This window comes from Podarcis vaucheri (assembly GCF_965113315.1).
Source record: "Podarcis vaucheri genome assembly, chromosome: 8".
NCBI lineage: Eukaryota > Metazoa > Chordata > Lepidosauria > Squamata > Lacertidae > Podarcis > Podarcis vaucheri.
The window spans coordinates 44,996,915-45,018,122 of NC_138766.1; the positions used below are offsets into that span (position 1 = coordinate 44,996,915).

The 21,208-nt window shown below is 38.7% G+C and overlaps 1 protein-coding gene and 1 long non-coding RNA gene across 2 annotated transcripts in view; one reads left to right on the forward strand and one right to left on the reverse strand.

The window, feature by feature from the left end:
• APCDD1 (APC down-regulated 1) overlaps positions 1–18,141 on the forward strand; it is a 37,369-nt gene extending 19,228 nt beyond the window's left edge. Inside the window, exons 4-5 of the mRNA XM_082234918.1 lie at positions 7,742–8,063; positions 12,274–18,141. Of these exons, the coding sequence (XP_082091044.1) occupies positions 7,742–8,063; positions 12,274–12,725 (774 nt within the window). The 3' untranslated portion in view covers positions 12,726–18,141. The remainder of the gene's footprint in view (positions 1–7,741; positions 8,064–12,273) is intronic.
• On the reverse strand, positions 13,660–19,676 carry LOC309539113. Its single transcript, XR_014222699.1, has 2 exons — positions 13,848–19,676; positions 13,660–13,780 (listed from the first exon to the last, which is right to left on the reverse strand). It is a non-coding gene; the product is annotated as an uncharacterized lncRNA (long non-coding RNA).
• Positions 19,677–21,208: the final 1,532 nt, after the last annotated feature.

The window sequence follows — 21,208 nt, forward strand, 5'->3', positions numbered from 1 at the left end:
CTATGAGAATGTATTCTTTTTACAGGCGAATTAGAATATGTTTTTTAAATACTGGCCTGAACTTTTTTTAAAAAACCAACTCCCTTAAACTTGTAAAATGTACTCATGAATAAAAATGGCAAGTACTATATTGATGCATATATGCAGACACTAAATAGAAATATTTCCCTTTCCTTTTTGGTACCTGGCACTTAACAGAAACTCAGTGCCAGGATCTTGGAAATGTCTGCAGTCTGGGCCAGGAATTTCAAGCAGAGCTGATATGGAAGCTAGCGAAGACCAGGAAGTGTGAAATAGACTGAGCTTGAAACATGAATTCTAGATCATTTCTGGGTTATAACATCAGCTCATTATTTATGTTCAAATAATTTGTGTCCTACACAATTTGACAAATCAGAATGATAATTTGATCCAAGGAAGGAAGGAACATATGGAAATAGAAGATTAAAAATAAAAGATTAAAGAAGAGAGAACCTGCTTGAACTATTCAAGGTACGATAAATGGCTTAAGAAAGAGGTGAGGGAGAACAGCCTCTTAAGAACTGATTTCAGAGAATGAAAGGAAAGCATTCAGTCTAGATATATAAGATGCCACAGATAGCACCAAAAACAGTTGATGAATCCTCTATCCACAGGAATGTGCGTTATATCCCACAAACACATTCAAAGCCACTGCCAGTGGATGTTCTCAGATTATTTTAGTGTGGTTTTATTTTTATTTTTGAAATAATGCTCCAATTTTGCAACTTGCCACATCCAGGCTCAATCCACATGTCAGTATTTTCTATGGGATGTCAAGTTGCTTTCTTAAAATATGTCAGAACATCCAGAAAATGAATGTCTTGCTCCTGTAACTTTGCAGCTGACTTCAGCCATTGGAAAATAAATTACAATCAAATGATAGGAAATGCACCACATAAAAAAAAAAATCCATAGAGTGCAAAAAATTGTAGACTTGAGGTACAGATGAGCAGAAAACAATGTCAAGTCCAGTTGACACAAGTATTTCAGAGAAGACCTAGAAGGCAATGACACTTTTATAATTAGCACTTTTATAGCATTTAGATCTGCTCCTTAAAAAAAATATTTAAAGACCAAGTACAAGGTTTGGATCATTTATGAAAGTCTTTCAACTGCACAAAGCAGTCATTGAGAACATGAGTAACATACAGGCTTTATCAGAGTGGGAGAGGATTGCAGCTATTTTTGATGTTAATGCTATTTCCTGAAAGTGGCGTTTTCAGTTTCTATACAGTGACCAGAGAGAAATATAGGAACAGTACACAATTTCACATAACACCTCCCCAGTTTCTCTCACTCTGTCTGTCTTATTATGCCTTCCCCCCCTCTCTCACACACAAAATACTCAGGGATGCAAATGTGTGTTCAGGAGCCTTGGGCTCTTAGAAATAAGAATCTGGACTCAGACAATGCTAATTAGATAGGGCATGTTTATTTTATAGTTCCTTGCTTACAGTTATGCAGACCGGTGTTCTTCCTTCCAGAATCCCCTTTGCCCCATTTCCTAAGGTGGACTGTCTCATGCTTAGCTTAGAGCATTCTGAAATCCTGGTCTCGATCAAGGAATGGATTGGTCATAAACATTACATCCCTCCTTTCCCCATCAAACCACAAATATAATTGAAAACATAGGACACTTGAAAACACTTCTACAACTGTGTTACAAAAACTACAACTATAACAATATTATACAACTAAAGCCATAGAACAAAACCAAATAATTGCTGTATGGTTCACAATGGAACACAATGGTTAGCCCTTGCTGAGTACCTTTGACCAGACGGAAAGGAGTTGCTGGACTTGGTATAGCAGGAGTACACTTTTTATGAAGTTGCCATCATGCCTATGAGTTCTGAGCAGTGCTGTGAAGTAGGTTAATGATAGAAACATTTCTTGTTAATTTTGGGGGACCCCTTGTGCCGTGACCATTGTGCCACTTGCTGTGATTTGATATGGCACAGAATAGAAGAGCGCTGAGAGTATATCGCGTGGCTTGAGATTGTATTGAGAGTATATTGTGTGGACACAAAGTGCATCCCACTTTGAATGGCATTTCTGCAGCTCTCTTACTCTGCTTCATTGCAATATATGCCGTATCTCATTGGTGCAAATTCTTGTTTTATATTGCTTCCATCTGCGGTAGCAATATATAGAACTTCTGAATGTCCCTATAAACCCCTCAACCTGCCCATTTGCTTGTGGCCAATAAGGTGCAACGTTTCAGTGTTTGAATCCAGTATAGTCTGAAAATTAAGCAAAATGATGGTCTATTTTTTACTTTGAGGATATGTTAGCTGCTTCTTGTTGGAATGTTTCTGGAGCACATGCACAGTTTCAGTTTCTTTAATGGGGCTCCCTTTCTCAATTTTCTGGACATGTATTTCTGGCATTTCATTTGCCTGAGCAGTGTCTATAGTATTTTAGCAAGAGTCATCTGGGATTCTCATAAAATTTGCCTGAGCATTATGTTGGCAGTGCATATTCTAAAACAGCTGAATAGCAGAATAAATATCAGTTGTTATATTGAATTAATAAATGAATTAATTAAATGAGGTAGCTTTCAAAAATTGGCTCTTACAGTTTTTGAATTTTGTGTTTTGGGGGCAAAATAGACTCGTGTTGTTCAACAGTATGTATGTACGTATGTACGTATGTATGTATGTATGTATGTATGTATGTATGTATGACTTCACATTTGTTAGCTTGGCAAAGATACACTTACTTTGGTATTGTGTTCCACATACCCCTCAACTAATTACAGCCTCTTCAGCAGCTTGGATAAGCATTGTCTGAAGAGAACTTATCAGTCAATCACTTTGATATTAAAATGTGGGGAGGTGGGGTTGTGATGGCCTTTCCTTCACATTCTATCCCCTGCATCTTCTAAGAATTTGCAAAACTCTTTTCCAAAATATAATTTGTCATTGCAAATTAGTATTGCTTCGGTAGAATAGGTGACAGATGTAGGCATGCATCTGAGAAAGACACTGTTTGCCTCATTTCTCATATTTCACAAAAATGCTAATGTTTAAATTCAAAGGAAAATGAGCTATGTTTTGCCTTCAAAGAGTTCTAAAATTGTATGGAAGCAGACAAGCCAGATGGCTTCGGCATTTTACATTTATTGGTACAGAATGGTTCCAAAGGGTCATAAAGTGAGATGTAGTTGATTTCTTCCTAGTCTAGATACCTGAACTCTTGAGTGCTTAAAAAATAAATAAATGACTTTCCAGTATCATTCCTTTTGTCATTGTTTTGCAGTCTTAATAAACTCTGTGGACCATTTGTAAGCTTGAGTTATAATTGCATTTTTCAGGTCCCCGTCCCCCCCGTGAGTTGCCTTATCCGTGTTAGCCTCATCTATGAGGTCATGGAAAGCCTGCTACTTATCACTTTGTGGGGGAGAGATGCTAGCCATTCAGTAATGTGTTCTCTTGGGACTGAGATAGCAGAGTTGTGGAACACTAGTGGGAAATTGTGCTAAATATCTATGAAAGTATTTTTACATGGCATAAGCTCCACAGCAACAGAGGGCAAAAAATCCCAGACTTTTCCATTTGTTTTAAGTTATTTTCAGATCCATTTTGGAATCAAACACCTCAAGAGTTTTCCCTTGGGCTCATCATGGGAAATCTTACCCAGAAGACCTAGACACCGATTCAAGAGCCTTTAAAATACTGAGTATAATAATCCTGACCTAACATGCCCTTCTCTGCCATTAGTTGGCTGTGCCTGTAACTCAACAATTTTATGGGCTTAATGGCTTGCTGCTAAGTACATCTTTTAAGGCTAACCAAAGTCAGCTGAATGAAACAGTTCTCTTAGTCGACATGTCTAATAGGCTAAAACTGGTTGTTCTTAACTCTTTCCAATACTCTCAACTTTTAAAACAGTTCTTGGTCTACAAACATCATCTGGTATAAATCAACACAGTTCCTTTAAAGTTTTTGGATCGAAGGTTATTTACACCTGATGAGAATCTGGACATTTTAGTTTGAATTGTGCCAGGCTGAAAAGAAAAAGAGGCACCAGGAAGAGAAATCCTGAAATAATTTTTACTTTAAACTTACAAAGTTCGTATTAAAAAGTTACGATGCATTAACCAGGGGAAAAAGAATGGTCTCAGATAAGTTAAGGAAGAGAACAGAAATGTGTGTGGTGTTTATATAATACATCCAAAGCATGCTAAAATGAAAGCTAGAAGTATTGGTTCCCAGGCGCCAAGTGAGATATCACCCAAAAATGCAATCGTTCTGCATACCATTTGTGGGCTGATTTCTTTTTCTCTGTGGCATCACTAAAAGAGGAAGGAGTAGGATAAGGAAGGCTTCAAGGCCAGGATAAGAACAATCATTTGCTTTCCTTTTGCTCCCATTATGAAAAGCTCAATTGTTTCATCTTACTGCTTTTATCATTTGGGAAAGGATACATTTAGCACATTGCAGCTCCAGATAAAGGAGGCATCAAAGGTACATGCAACATATAAGCAAGAGAGAGGAACGTTTTTCCCAAACGGTTCTCTATTTCCACTCATTTTCAGTTTTTTAATGCTTGTTTTCACCTACGGATTAATATGTCACTTTAAAATCTGTACACCTCATACATTTTTTGTATTTTTTATATTAAGTTATATTGAATTTGGGCAGGAGATTCTGGGAGTTAACATGGTATTTCATTGAAATGCATACAAGGAAAAAGAATGTTTGAGCTTTGGGGTTGATTAAACACAAAGAAAAGAAGATCAGTCACCTGAAGTGAGTGTAGCATGAAGAATTTTATTATTTGCATCTGTGGGATGAGAACATGAAAGTGATTAATAAATATGAGGTTCAGTGACTGGAAAGTAATGTAGAGTATTCCAAGACATTCAAGATAGTTTGTTGGCTTTCATCCAAGGAAATATATTGCATGTCTATTTTGCTTAATAGGACTTTATAGCAAGGCAAATTGTCTCATGCATTCCGGGATTCCATCTCTCCTTGCCTGAAGCAAGCCAATTATATTCACCTTAAAACTCAGGATATGGAACACACTGGCACTGGCTCTTACTGCCACAAGCTATATTGACTGGACTACAAACTTAAAAGGGCACTATATCTAGGACAAATACCTCTTGAGGAGTGGTGTCATTTTTCCTTGGTGGAAGGATGCATGTCTTATACAGTAGTCTTATTTCCTGTGTTTATTCTGGAGGTAGGGCTGTTTCACTTTTTTTTATACACAGAAATTACCATAGAAAATCCATATGCAATACAACACGAAACAAATGTGCACAGTGTCCATTCTGAGTATAGGAACCATTATTAATATATGGCTACCATGTATGGTGGCGCTGTGGGTTAAACCACAGAGCCTAGGACTTGCTGATCGGAAGGTCGGTGGTTCGAATCCCCACGACGGGGTGAGCTCCTGTTGCTTGGTCCCTGCTCCTGCCAACCTAGCAGTTCGAAAGCACATCAAAGTGCAAGTAGATAAATAGGTACTGCTCTGGTGGGAAGGTAAACAGCATTTCCGTGCGCTTCTCTAGTTCACCAGAAGCAGCTTAGTCATGCTGGCCACATGACCCGGAAGCTGTACGCCGGCTCCCTCGGCCAATAAAGCGAGATGAGTGCCGCAACCGCAGAGTCGGTCACGACTGGACCTAATGGTCAGGGGTCCCTTTACCTTTACCATGTATGGCTTGCCTATGATTTTTTGCTACTCTTAACAACTCCACTTATCTGAAATTCCACTACAGAGAATGCTGAGGTACAACTCTTGGGTCATGTGGTACTTCAGCCAAACTTCACAAATCTTGCCACTTCAAGCAACTGCTTAGATTGGTTATGCTGTATTTCTAACCCTCTATAAGCCTTCTTAAACCACATATTCTGGAGGCAAGCCCATTCCCATAGAGTGATTGGAACTAGAATGGCCTTAACTCCCTCCAATAAAACGAAGCTTTTCCATCTACCAGGATTAACCTGCAGTCTGGATTACAGTGCTTGATAGAGGATGCAGCATGCATTAACTCAGGAAAGAACAAGAAAACTAAAACTGACTGGAGTTACACAGGGGCTTCTTGTAATCGTTTTTTGTGTTTTTTTGTTTAGTCTTCAATGTTTTCATTGTTGCAGAGCCACAGTGGAGATCCCCACGAAGGGCTGGAATGTACAAGATTTTAATCAATAGTGTCGTTTAAATGCTTTGTGCTAAGATACAGTTTTAGGCACACTTCGGTACTTCAAATTCTTCTATTCCCTTTTAAGAAAATTATTTATTCTTCTAAAAATATAAATATTATGCAGATACTGTGCATAATGATCCACATTCTCAACTACTCAGTCTTGCATTTCCCCCTTTTGTTCATTTCGCAATTAACATTTGGTATCTGGGAGGTGGAGACAACACATGGCAACTGCTTCCTGTTAAAATACCCAGAGCTCTTCTAAAGACTCAAAAAATAAAAAAATCAAAGGTATACTGAAATAGGCAGCTGCTTGCCTGGGACTGAACAGCAAGGCTTGGGTCACAAAAGAACAAGTGTGTGTTCAAATAGAAATGGCACGACGTATTATACTGTTTGTTTTTCCAAGAACGCTGTAGGATACTAAATCATTCACTGGAATAAATGAATATGGTTATACTGAAAAGCATTATTAGTGCAAAAGGTGAAAAGAGGTATGGAAATACATTACAAATCTGGCCATGTATCAAATGTGGTTGCAACTGTGTAGAACCTGCAACGAGAAGAAAAATACTTCCATTTTGCACAGCACAGAAGCCCCAGAGTCTGCCTTGGTTGCCTTAGCAAACCTTGGAAGTAAATATTACAGCACAAGTCAGGGATGCAGAACCTGTTGTGGGGGCTGATGAAAGTTGGAGCCCAACAGCCTCTGGAGGATCACAGACTCCTCATCAGTGGCATAAGGTCACACTTGCATCCCAAGGGCTATTACAATGGCTAAGGTTGTTTGCCAAATTTTGGTTCCGTAAAAGAATCTGCCTGTTAAACTTTTATGCCGTGTAAGTGGCACACACAGAAATTCTGCCATTATTGTTTTCCCGCATGCTATAGAACCAGTAAGAGAACATGCCTCTAGGAGCTTCTAGACTGGGGACTTTTTAGCACTACAGTGGTACCTCTGGATGCGAACGGAATCCGAATTTTAGAATTCTACAAATGTTAGCATGCATAAAAGCAGAAGCTAAAAAAATGTGTTAATTTATGAAATGGCATGAAAGAGCCCAATATAACAAAAAGGGGGAACTTTAAATTCTGTGGCCATGATCAGTCAAGGGAAGGTGGTAACTCTTGCTGTTGACACATAAGGAAAAAAGTGTTTCACTTTCACCTACTCTGAAGTACTACTATCTGTAGGGTGGAATGCACCAAATTATTTATTTATTTATTTATTTATTTACAAATTGCTTCCCATAAAACATCCTGAAGTGATGTAAATATGGTCAAGTGTTTGAATATGCCCAGTGCAATTAAGTGGGGGGGGGGAGCTTCCCCTTCCATTTCATATTACAAAATGATTATTTTTATTTATTTGTACCTTGCCCATTTCCTTGATTTTGAAAGTTTCCAGTTTGAAAAATACGCGTCTGACAGCCCACCCATCTCTTAGGCACTCTAAATGATTACTGAACCTTTAAGGAAATTTGATTTGCTAGCAACTATGTGTCTTACAAAGTTTCTATCAGTTTTACAAGGTTTCTGTTGGTTTTGTTTCAGAACCATGACCATTCATGTATAGCATGCAGGATCATCTATCGGTCAGATGAACACCACCCACCAATTTTACCTCCGAAGGCTGATTTGACTATTGGATTACATGGGGAATGGGCGAGCCAGCGCTGCGAAGTGCGTCCTGAAGTGCTCTTTCTCACCAGGCACTTCATCTTCCATGACAACAACAATACCTGGGAAGGTCATTACTATCATTATTCTGACCCAATCTGCAAGCACCCCACTTTCACCATCTATGCCAAGGGTCGTTACAGCCGGGGAGTACATTCATCCAGAGTGATGGGCGGAACAGAATTCGTGTTTAAAGGTAAGATCATTTGTTTTGAACCAAAGCTCTTTCCAAAGTACAGCAGAACTTTTATAGCATGTAGCAAAACACATATGTGGAGGGATTAATATCATACTAAATTGCCCCACATGTTCTTGGATATCCATCTCACAGTAGACCAGCTCAGTTTCTTGTATCCATGCAACATTTTATTTAAGCTTCCTGCTGCCTTCAAGTAGGACTGTATTCCTGTAGTTCTCATGATTCCTGCCTTCTGCTGCCACACTAAGTTGAATGGCCCAGACTGGCCAGGGAAGGGGAATCAGCAAGCATTATTGGGTATTTTGACAGACAGCAGCCAGACTCTCAGATTTCTGTAATAGACCACCTCTTTCTGTGACGCTTGTATGATGCTTTTGGGTGGTCTTTGGAAGAGGGGTTGGGCAATTTCTAAAGCCTTTAAAAGCTGTTACACATCTTTGTTCTGGGTCCTCACCTCCTTGCAGGGGTGGAAGCTCTGTTGCAACTGAAAATAAAGATCTTCCTTCCTTCTAAAGAAAGAAAGAAACTTGCTGCAATGCAGCAAGGTCAAATACTGTCAAATAAAGGGCAAGTACTTAAAGCTTGGAAGTAGTGCAAGACAGACTTGAACTAATTACCAAAAAATCAAGTTAAGATACCTGTTATGAAACAATGGAATTAAATTCGAAAGTGTTGTAATCACAGCCAACTGTGTTAAATAAATATAAAACGTGTATCAGTCACCTTAAAGAGAGCAAGCAGTTCTCCTTGGCTTTTATATAGAACCCCAGGGATAGCCGAGCTACAAACAGTTCTTAAAAGAATCAAACGGAAAAGACACATGGCAACTATAAAATGAAATGTGGTTGTGCCTAAAGAGTAAAGCTGCAAGTTCTTTTTCCGAAATGGTGAGAGAACACACCAAACTCCTGCAGAGCTGAGGAACAAAAAGCCTTCACTCCTAACATCCATGACAGACTTGGAGACCTTGCCCATCACTTTTATAAAGGCATTCCTGGGTTTGTGATCAATTGGTGGGCATTCCAGTCTTAAGCATAGACCATAAAAGCTAACCGATGAAGTCAAACATAACAAATCTAAATAGGGCTGCTTCTGTGTTGAAATGACATGCAAGGGGGCCTGGATTTTTGTTAGGATTTGTTGAATTGTTCATATAAATTTATTAAAATATGCCACCCAAACTTGAAACTGGACCAACTTAAGTTTGTTTGGAATTCCCTTTTTTGAGGCCCTTTCAGTTCAGCTGGAACTCAAAACAAAATTGTTTAAATTACTTTTAAATTAAATCTAGTCAGTCTTTTCAGGATTAGGAGAACTTGGCTGATATAAATCAAGGTTGTTTTTTTAAAGCTCTGAAGTTTATAGATTATCCATTCCTCAAGATGTTGCACACATGAAGCTTTAAAAGTGTGGATAATATATGATGGTAATGGAGCTGACATTTTCTGAGGTTTTTGGTTTCCATTTGGAACTGGTTACTTCATTAGCTTTCTGAGCAAGTATATGTTAAAAGACATAGCTTTATATCCTGGCTACAGAACAATTTTTAAATGAAATTTGAGTGCAGTTTTATAGCGTCCTCTCATGAAAACCAACTTAGTTTTATTTGTAGGCTTGCCTGGGGCAGCAGGGTTGTGAAATAGAAACTGTTTAATCTCTTGCCTTTCCTATCTAGACATCAGTCTTTTTTTCTTTTCTTTTTGGGTGGAACTTGCTTTCCCCCCTCCTTGAAGACTTAATTATGTGAACCAATGTTAGTTCATTTGCTTAGCATGCCCACTACACAGAAGCTAAAAATGTTTGTGAAGATTGAACAAGTAACTGACCAAATTTATTGTCTCCAGCTCATTATATAAATACATTTGAGTTTTACACTTTGAAAAATAGGCGTATTAAAATGTTTGATGACATTTAGAGGCTTAAAAAGAAATCAAGAGCATCAAACTGGAAAAATTATTTATAATTAATTTCAAATAAATTTGCACCTTATTTTAAAAAGTGTATTAATTTTTGTGCTTACTTTAATGAAGCTTTATTGAGCAACTGGATATCTGGGCGTATATGTGTATGGAAACAAATTTCTATGAATGTATGTTTAAAGCTTGGATTGAGAGCAAAGTACTGGATCAGCACCCTGTGGCTGTTTTCCCTGTAAAATAAGTATCAGAATTAAGCGTGCTTTTTTATTTTAAAGAATGTTAAATGTAGTTTTATGTTATATTTAGATCAGAACCACTCTAAGTAATCACATGATCTAATCTAACGAGTAAATGTATAAAGTAATTGTTATTGTTCCTAAATCAAAGATTGCAGCATGTCCTCACCTTTGATGCTATTTTGTCTAGCATGTGCACAAGGAAGTTAGGGCAATAATAGACAACCCTCCAATCCAGAGGCTGCTTACGGGTGCAGGAACTCCATTTTAGCTCAGAACTCTCTTGCTTATAAACATGTGAATGCATAAGCTTTGATTCAAGTCCTCCATTGAAATGAATGTCAAAGAGATGTAAACACTGCTAATAAAATTAAATGCTTGCATTGGTCATGCTCATTAAAACAAGAAAAAATGAGGATATGTCCGTGCCTTGCTGAAATATTTGTTCATGACCAAGGGTCAGTGAATCAATCAAGATTGGCAGTTTGCCGTCTTCCTTGTAGCTTTTCCACGCACATACATGTTACACAGCAGTTGCATGATTTCATATTTTAAGGAAATTTAAACCTTTTCTTAACATTGTACAATAGCTGTAAAGCAGTCATGTGATAGTCCAGTGAGAATGAGAAGTGAAGCGTGCCAAGGAGGAATACATATACCATACAGACCAATGGTTACTATAGGAGAGGAGGTGATGCAACCTGTTTATATCATAAGCTAGAGTAGCATATTAAATCTAGGTCATGCCCAAGGACTAATTCCTTTGAACACTGTCAAGGCTGAGCTACAAGAAATGACACTTTTTGCAAGTCAACAGAAAGTAAACCACCACCACACTAGACAATTTTGTTACTCAGGGAGTGAGCAAAAAAGTGTTTGCTCATTGTGGGGCAGGGAGCATGGTTCTCTTGGCTGATGTCACCTATCTCAGCAGTTCAGGAAGCCCTGTTCTCACTCTCAGATCAGCTTTGTTTTCCATGATGTTACCACATTCACTACATTATCCCTGATTCAATAGGAAGAGAGGAGAAATGAACAGCAACGTACAGGCATACAAAGTGACCATAAAGATAAAATGGGTGATTTGCAAAAACAAAATGGCTACCTTGAGAGCTTGTTTTCTGGTACCGCTCAAATTATTGAGCATTGTTACCACACTGAGAATTCAGCAGTGTCATTAAATCTCTGTACAGTCGTACCTCAAAAGTCAAACGCCTTGCGAGTCTAACGTTTTGGCTCCCGAATGTCACAAACCCGGAAGTGCATGTTCAGGTTTGTGGACGTTCTTTGGAACCCGAACGTCCCGACGCGGGTTCCGATTGGCTGCAGGAGCTTCCTGCAGCCGTTCAGAAGCCGCACCTTGGTTTCTGAACATTTTGAAAGTCAAACAGACTTCCGGAACGGATTCTGTTCAACTTCTGAGGTACAACTGTATCTGATTTACATTTTGCTCACCCTTAAAATTGACTTCATTATTTTCATTTAGTCAAAACAGAGAGCACTGCTACAAGAAATTCCCACAATAAGCCAACCATTTATTCAACTCACTAATTTGTGGACATTGTTCTAAGAGCCACTAGCTTAGATAAATTTAAAAGGGGATTGAGACACACTCAACAGAGGATAGATCTGTTAATAGTGATTAGTTATGATAGCCAAATGGTTTACAGGAAGCTTACCTGTGAAAAAGCAGTTGCTGTGGGCAAACAGCGGGAATGGCTGTTGCTTGGACTTTTCTTAACATATCTGGCTGGGCACTGCTGAACTAGAAGGGCCCAGGAACTAATGAGCAGGGCGCTTCTTATGACTTCACTTGCAACTCTTACTGGTTTTGGTTTCAAACCACTTTTTTCTTTCTTCCCATACACTTCGAGTTACTCTTCACATTTATAAAGGCTCAGTTCAGAAGCAAATGCTGTGTCTTTCAAGGTCAACAGGTTTAGAAACTTCTACAGAAGAGAATCAAGCTCTTCCTGAAACAGAAATCTGGCTGTTGACAAAATCCTATTACCTCAAGGCACAATTAACAGTCCCTTCTTTGTTTTTTTGCAGTGAATCATATGAAGGTTACACCCATGGACATAGCTACTGCCTCTCTACTGAATGTCTTCAGTGGAGATGAGTGTGGGGCAGAAGGATCCTGGCAAGTTGGGGTGCAACAAGATGTTACTCACACCAACGGCTGCATTGCTTTGGGAATTCGCCTGCCGCATACAGAGTACGAGATCTTCAAAATGGAGCAGGATGCCAGAGGGAGATACTTGTTGTATAATGGCCAGAGACCTAGTGATGGATCCAGTCCAGACAGACCAGAAAAGAGAGCCACCTCATACCAAATGCCCTTAATTCAATGTACTTCATCGGCACCAAGAGTAGATGAACCTTTAGAAGAAAACAAACTGGGATGGTACAGCAGTGGAGCACCAGCAAAAAATCCCTGTGCTTTTGTTTTGGCTATGATGCTGGCTGTTAGTACTGTGCCAACGTTGGGCATTTACAGCTAGAATTGCATTTTCAAATGACTCCTATCAGGGCAAGTGTAGGACTTAGGCTACATGGGGAGACAAAAAACAGACAAAAAAAGGACATTTTCTTGATGCCTGAAGAACTGTTGTTCCTTTTATCCTCCTTGAATCATGAATAGTACCAGTTTGCTTCTGCTTTGAACTTCATCCAATCTGATCCATGGCCTGACATGACTGCACAACAGTAATTGCACTTTAAAACTGCAGTTCTTCACCCTTCACCCTGTCTTCAGTTTGTTCTTTGGAAGAAAAACTTATTGGGCTGAACTATCTTACACAACTTTTCATCTACCAACTGTGCTGTTGCAGTTGCTCCTACTCCCCAAATCAGTTTCATCTTTGAATTTGATTGTCTAGAATTATGCTTTTATCGTATTGTGTCAATACTGATAAACTGCATTGTTCTTATGTTGCAGTGTATATATGTATATATGAAAAGTCCAACTAAGGATGTATCTTAAATACACTTTTATAGAGTTTACATAAAATATTAAATGATCTTTAGGATCAAGAATGCTGAATGGAAAATCTCAAATTAAACCTGCACAGATAATTTAAATAATTGTATATATAGGTGGTGAATTTAAGAATAATCAGAGATTTAGAGTGACATATGGCACCAATGTTCTTTAATAAGTTGTCCAACTTACCACAGTTCAAAGCAATTTCAGGGGTCCACCAACCACTTTCCACCAACTTTGAAAAGGCAAAGACAAAGGGAAGAAAGCAACAAGATCTCTCAAATATAGAAACCAAGGTGAATTACACCATATCTTCATAAGAAATTCAGGATAGTGGACCGTTTGCCAAATGCAGTGCACTTGACATTCATTTTATTAGACTGGGCAATTCAATAAAGTAAGCAAGGCTTAGTCTTTATCTTTATATATTTATTTCTGCAAGACTTTTTAAAAAAGAATTCATAATAAGTTGTGGCAAAAAATGGAGTTTAACTAGGAACAGGATGCTAGCCAAGTCTGTTTCCTTTTATTAGTGAAGTAGACAAACTGAATATTAAATGATTCCTTTTTTCACTGAGAATCATAGAGTTGGAATAGACCACAAGGGCCATCGAGTCCAAACCCCTGCCAAGCAGGAAACAAGAATGGGACAGGTGGTCATGTAAATTCCATTGCTTTAAATCAGGGACAGGGAAACCTATCGCTTTCACATTATTGGACAGAATCCCAGCCAGCATGGCCATTGATGATGGGAGTTTAGTCCAGCTACATCTGGAGGGACAGATTCCCCACCCCTGCTTTAAATTCTCAGTAGCCTCTTTACATAATGCCACAATGACAAGGCCAGGAAACACAGAATCAAAAGATACTCTCCCTAAATATCATCATATTTAAAACCAGCAGTTTGGAGAACAAATTATCTCTTCTCTTTCATGCATGTGTATTCACATATAATTTACTGACATGTACAAGGGGGACAAGTTTCAAATCCACTGGTGAAAAATAGCAATGGGTAAACCAAGCCACGGTGTTGGGTCCCTTGGTATAATAGGAAGTGTTCTGTGATAAAGTCCAAACTTACAAATTGGAACGCATGATAAGAAGGAAAGGAGCGATAAGAAGCTGCAGAGGGAAGGTGGCATAAAGAAACTTTTCTCCCTTCTGTACATAGAAGCCTCCATAAGATCAGTCTTCTATCAACAAAGGGATACAACTATATACAACCTGTGGTAAGGCACAACAAACAGAAAGTGAGGGATGCAACTGAGTCTACAAAATCTCGGAAAAGGGACCATTTTTACCAGCAGAATTACGCTTCTAATGTATAAACATCCACTGGAAGCTGCTGCCATGGGCTTGCTTTCTCCGCTTGTTTTTTATCATCTGCAGAAGTGAAAGGGGAACTCATTTATGCTGAAGTGAGCAAAGATACAATTCAGATAGAGATCTTGGACTTTTGACAATGACAGTGAAAAGCACCATGTGCAACACCTGTATTTCCACATCTGTCATAATTAGATGTGAGAAACCTCTGCGTATATTTGGCTCTGGGCTGCAGATTCTTTGACTGTTCTGCTACAGGGTAGATTATGATTCCTGAATTGGGAATCTGCTACAAAGCTTCACCTGTCCATCAGCCCTCCCTGCTACTTAGAATAATAGAATCTCAGAATTGTAGAATTCGAAGGGACCCCAAGGGTCATCTAGTTCAGTAATATCAACTAAATCATACATGGCATATGGCTGCCCAACTTCTACTTTAAAACCTCCAAACTCCTCCTTAAATTGTGGCCCTCAGAACTGGGCACAATACTCCAGGTGTGGCCTGACCAAGGCAGAATAGAGCGGGACTTACTTCCCTTGGTTTGCTCCTGCATAGTACTGTTGAGTCATGTTAAGCTTGGGGGATCCTTTCCACATGTACTACTGACAAACCAGATGTCCCCCACCTTATAATTGTGCAGTTGTTCATGCCTAAGTGTAGAACCTTACAATTGTCCTTACTGAAATCCATTTTGTCAAGTTTTGGCCGTTTTCCAATCTGTTAAGGTCATCTTGAATCCCGATTCTGATGCCCCTGAATACTTTCATCCAAGTCATTTATAAAGATGTTGAAAGGCCCAGGACAGAACCCTGTGGCATTCCATTTGTCACGTCTTTTCCAGGATGACAAGAAACCATTAGTGAGTATTCTTTTGGTTTGGGCAGTCAACCAGCTTGCAAATACACCTAACAGTTAGCTCTTCCAACCCACATTTTGCCAGCTTCTCTGCAATATGAGGGACTTTGTCAAAAGCCTTACTGAAATCAAGATACACTATGTCCACAGCATTCCCCTGATCTACCATGCTTGCAACTATTTTTTTAAAAAAGGACTCTTCTGGCATGACTTGCTTTTGAGATACACATGCTGGGTCTTGGTAATCAAAGCATCTTTTAATTATCTGTTCTAGGGCATTTCCTGGTAAAATGTTAAGCTGACTGGTCAATAGTAACCTGGCTCTTCTCCCCACCCTTTTGAAGATGGGGACATTTGCCTGCCTGGAGAACAGATGAAATACTTCTGCCTTCTACAAAGACTTCATCTGTTCTCCAAGAATTCTCAAAGATTATAGACACAGGCTCTGATATAAAATGTGCAAGCTCCTTTGCTACTCTTGGGTGCAGCTCATCAGGCCCTGGAGATTTGAATTCCTTACCACCTGGTTTACTATATTGAGCTGCAGCTCCCTCCTTGCATTGTTTGTTATGCTTTCATCAGGTTAGGCACTGCTTTCCTTTTGGGTGAAGGCAGAGGAAAATAGGTGTTGATCAGTTCCGCCTTCTGTCACCCAATAGCATTTCTCCATCTTCTCCACGCAAGAGAGCTACTACTTGCTTGTTCTTCCTCTTGCTTCAAACAAAACCAAAGAAACTTAGTATTATTTTAAACCTCTCTTGCAAGCCTGAGTTCATTCTGAGCTTTGGCCTGCCTGACCTTCTCCCTGCAACTGTATACTCTTCCTTCCTGATTTCTCCTTCCTTCCATTTCTTATACATTCCCTTCTTATATCTCAGCTCATCTGCAAGCTCCTTATGCAGCTACACTCGTTTAGGTGCCTCCCACTTTTCTTGTTGCAAATTGTCTGCATTTGTGCCTTCAATATTTCACCTTTAAGAATCACATACTGGGCTCCCTTCTTTTCTGAGTATTTCTGACCACAGTAGTTCCTTAAGATTTTTGAAATCGGACATCTTAAAGTCCAGAATGCATGTCGGACTACACTCGGTTTTCTCTTGCCTTTGAGGACATGATCAGTTCCTCCCAAGGTTCCCTGTACTTTCACTTCGTTGATCAGTTCCTCCCTGTTGGTTAGTACCAGGTCCCCTTGCTGCTGCTTCCACTTTCTGGGAAGTGAGGGAATGTTGGATGTTACATTATTGGCAGAGTTTTAGTTCCAACAGATACTGAAATAGCTGGAAGTCTCCCACTTCTTTTCAATAGTTTGGTGAAGTGCTCTAGGAAGGCACCGTCCAGGTTTGAAGGCATGTTGGATTGGGAAGTTGGAACAGAGTAGAGCTGGGGGCAGGTTTGAGATTTTAAGATGGTTGTATATTTGCATAAAACCAAGGGTGCTTTTTTAAAAAAAAGATATTTTATTTTTGTAACATTAAAAAACTATTTTTTCTTCCCAGTTTTCTTCTCTAGTTTAAAGTGCCAGGGAAGTTTCAGTACTTGTTGAAAATGTTGATTAAATAAAGAGTAAATGAAACCAAAATTCTTGGAAGTCTTCTCAGTAGTTTTTCTGTATTCAATAGTTGTATCCACCAAGCTGAAGAATTTTAACTATAAACTCTTGCTGTGTGCATGTGCACAAAGTTTATATTTTATATTGAACAACTATTATCTACAGCTGTATATCAGGCCATATAAAGTTAAATATAAATCTTGTTTGATAGCAAGTAGCAATTTAATCTGAATTAAATGGTTCATACACCATATGATAAACAGGGCATGCTCATATAGCTGGGGGGGTAAGCATTCAAGCGCTTTTCTTTTTCTGAGAGATTTTCCCCCCAAAAAAATCTCCAAACTGATCTTTAATTTCCCTTGGCATTAAAAACAACAACACAATCCTGCCATATAAGCTTTCATCCCTAACTAAATGGAGCCCAATAATTTTAAAAAGCTTCCCTTCAACATCAGTAATCACAAGTATTCCACTTGGCTTCTGAAAATCTTAGTTATGGGTCACACAGTGCAGCAAGTTGTAGGCACACAGAGAAAAAGGTTTCTTGCATTTACACCATTCAGCAACTACTGCGCAAACCCCTAAACTGTCCAGTGGTTTAATCAAGTAATGAACATACTGACCCATTACTTAATGCTTACACATTCATTTGCATTTATAAGTTAACCCTTCCCAAGTCATCAGGGCAGATAATAGAAGCAAATTTTAGAAATGCAAATATAGTATGCATTTGCCTAAAATAGTTGGGATGTGGGAGACAAGCACAAGTCCCTATTAAGAATCCAAAACCGCTCACAAAAATTAATTCAGATTGGAGGTTGCTTAAAGGCCTGCAATAAACATGATGTATAATAAAACATTGCCACCTAGTGGTAACTTATTGTCTCAACTCTGAAGAAGACTTCAAAAGTTAAGAGCTCTTCGCCCGCAAACACAAATGGAGAATTGTTATTTTTGGGGATGGGGTATGAAACCCTGTTCAATGAAAAAGTCAAACAGGTTTTATGAGACTAGGGAACTACTATTTCAATATTAAGTCTCTCAAACATTGTTATAAGCTAGCTAGTTCTGAGATGTTCTGTTTAAAACTGATTGCAAATAGAAAACTCTGCTGCTGTGGGGGATCACATTTTGCAGAAATCAAGTGAATTAGGTATTCTCGTGTTCTTTTCAAAACCTCATAATAAAAGTACATCTATTGTTTACCTTTGTACATGTTCTCTTTCTCATAAAAACCTTTAATTCAGGAATGCAACGCAACACAAAGTGGGTTAAGATGAGAATGCTATGAACAATTAAATTACATCTGAAAATGTGGAAAATACTTTAACGTTTCATGTAATCTACATCCTAGTCAAGCAGTATTAACTTTTTAAACTAGCCATTCTGGTACAGTGTAAAAGAGAATTAAAGTAACTTCTATCAACTCTTTCAAGCTGGCATACATATATACAAACTTCAGCAATTAGGAAAATTTCCAGGTCTCGGAAAGAATAGCTAATCAACAGCACTTTCTGCTTTCCAACTTTCAATTAAGGGAACCCAAAACAGTTCTTGGCAGTGTAGATGACTAACACAGACATTCTGACGTCTTCTCATCTGCACTGAAACTACTTTCAAAGCCAACACTTTCAGTGATTTAAACCAAAACAGAACACACAATAAAAAGTTAAAGTAATTCAATTGCCTAGCATTAAAATGTAATTCAGCTCTTCAGTGTATCAACAAGTCTTGAAAGCCAGAATACAGTTTCATAATTGCTCCGTTGACTCCCATAAATGCTATTCATAAGCCACTTTGCTACCAACACTTGAAAGGTTTGGAGCTTAATGTCAAGGACAGCATGTTGATGGTGCCCTGAACTTTCAGACAAATGGTCTGCAAACCAGCAGAATGCTTAAATAAAGTACTTTTTTTCCATTACAGAGTAGAAAGTTTGTTATATTCAGAACTTAATTATGGTGATGGAACGCCAAGTCAAAAAGCAGTTGATAATTTTATTGATAATTTCACTGCTTCGGGTTGGGTAATTCACACAGCCAAATTTATCATATAATCCAATTAATGAAGCTGAACTCTTATATTATGAAAAGAACTATAGTTGATAAGGATCCCTCCAACAGGGCCTCGATACCATGCAGAACTGCCTATATTAGTTCATTTCATTTAATCCAGTGATCCTAAGAGAGTACAGTAGAAAGAAGAGCCAATTTCAGCAGCTGTCAGATCAAATATAAAATATAAAAAGCACTTTTCAGTGGAATGTAGTGTTGGCATATTCGTGGCTCTACCACTCAGCTTCTGCATTATCTTGTACAATTTTCTAAGTCGAAGCCTTAAATTTCAATACAGTACCTTTCCTGTCGTTTTCCCTATGTTCAAGGTGCGTTACAACACTTAGAAGAGATAAAGCTCAAAATAATATGAGCCCATACTTTAAGAAAATGCTTAGTCTCAAGATTGTGTGGTCAAGGGAATGCGTGCACACAATTTGCAGTGCTGAAGTACCCAGCAGATAGCATTCCTGGGCAACTAGCAAACAGCAGGCAAAAGGAGCTGAATCTGGGATAACCACATTATGCTGGCTATTGAAGACCACTTTTATTTGAAGTATAACAATTTCCTCCCACAGAAATTTCATGGGTCAACTTCAAACAACCTACTGCGATACGCTGCAGTAAAAATCAAAACTATTATGAACAAAGGGCCTAAGAATATATAGGGCCATGATGGGATCCAAAGTACGGTGGTACCTCGCAAGACGAATGCCTCGCAAGACGAAAAACGCGCAAGACGAAAGAGTTTTCCGCTTTTTGAGTCGTTCCGCAAGACGAATTTCCCTATGGGCTTGCTTTGCAAGACGAAACATCTTGCGAGTTCTTGCGAGTTTGTTTCCTTTTTCTTAAAGCCGCTAAGCCGTTAATAGCCGCTAAGCCGCTAATAGCCGTGCTTCGCAAGATGAAAAAACTGCAAGACGAAGAGACTCGCGGAATGGATTAATTTCATCTTGCGAGGCACCACTGTATATTTTAGTTTACAAATTGAAAGTTTAAAAATATGCAAATGAATATAAACAGAAAGTAAGCATTCTTCAGTTTACATTATTTGTCCTTATGGCAAGATTTCAATTTCCAGGCCCAACGAACAGCAGGTGGCAGCAAAGCAGACTATTAAGGTGGTAGAAGTGCAAGAGACAAAATCCCAACTCAGTTCTCATCCCAAACTGAAAATCCAAAATATCTATCAAGGCATTTGTGCCTATTAACCTGGTTATCCTAACCTCTCCCCTTCCCCCTCCTTTGTCCCCCCAACTGTAGCAGCTGTGACAAAATATTAAAATTCTCATTAATAACTACCTGGATTCAGTCTACAGAACCAAATCCACCATGAATATTTCATACTACCCAAGACACCTGATATATGTAACAATACTTGATGCATCTGAATTCCACCAAGTACAAAGAAATTTTGTCCATTGTTTATGAACAAGTAGACATCCATATCTCAGGTAAGCAAACTGTTCAGTGTCCCAGTTTGATGCTTAAGACAAAAATCAACCACTAACGTCCATTTTCTCCCCATCGCTAAGATTTCAAGTTCAGAGTTTATGCTAATATAACCCTAAAGGCAAAATATTTTATGAGAATGTTTACCAGTACAAATACTTTTATGTGAGCATGTTGAATTTGTAATCATTATGTCCCTTCTATAAAGTTTCACTGATTTGGGGATATTAACTCAATTGTCTGAAAACATTTTGTGATAACCATAAACTAAAATATAGTGAACAGGTTTTTCTCCTTTGGGAGGGGGGCAATCTATACACTATGATGGACGGCAACTTCCATCAAAGCCTTTCTTGTGTAAGAAATAAAACTATTAGAAAACAAACGTTCTTAAAAGACACCACCTATTCATCTTACACACTTACAATATTAGGTACCAGCCCAGAATTTTTGCAGCAAGATATCATTTGATAACCACCTGAGAAATTGCTAATACAACCAGGGTCTCTTTATAATAATAATTTATTATTTATAGCCCGCCCATCTGGCTGGGTTTCCTCAGCCACTCTGGGCAGCTTCCAACAAAATAAAACTTCAAACATTAAAAACTTCCCTAAACAGAGCTGCCTTCAGATGTCTTCAAAAAGTCAGATAGTTGTTTATTTCCTTGACATCTGATGGGAGGGCGTTCCACAGGGTGGGTGCTACTACCAAGAAGGCCCTCTGCCTGGTTCCCTGTAACTTGGCTTCTTGCAGCAAGGGAA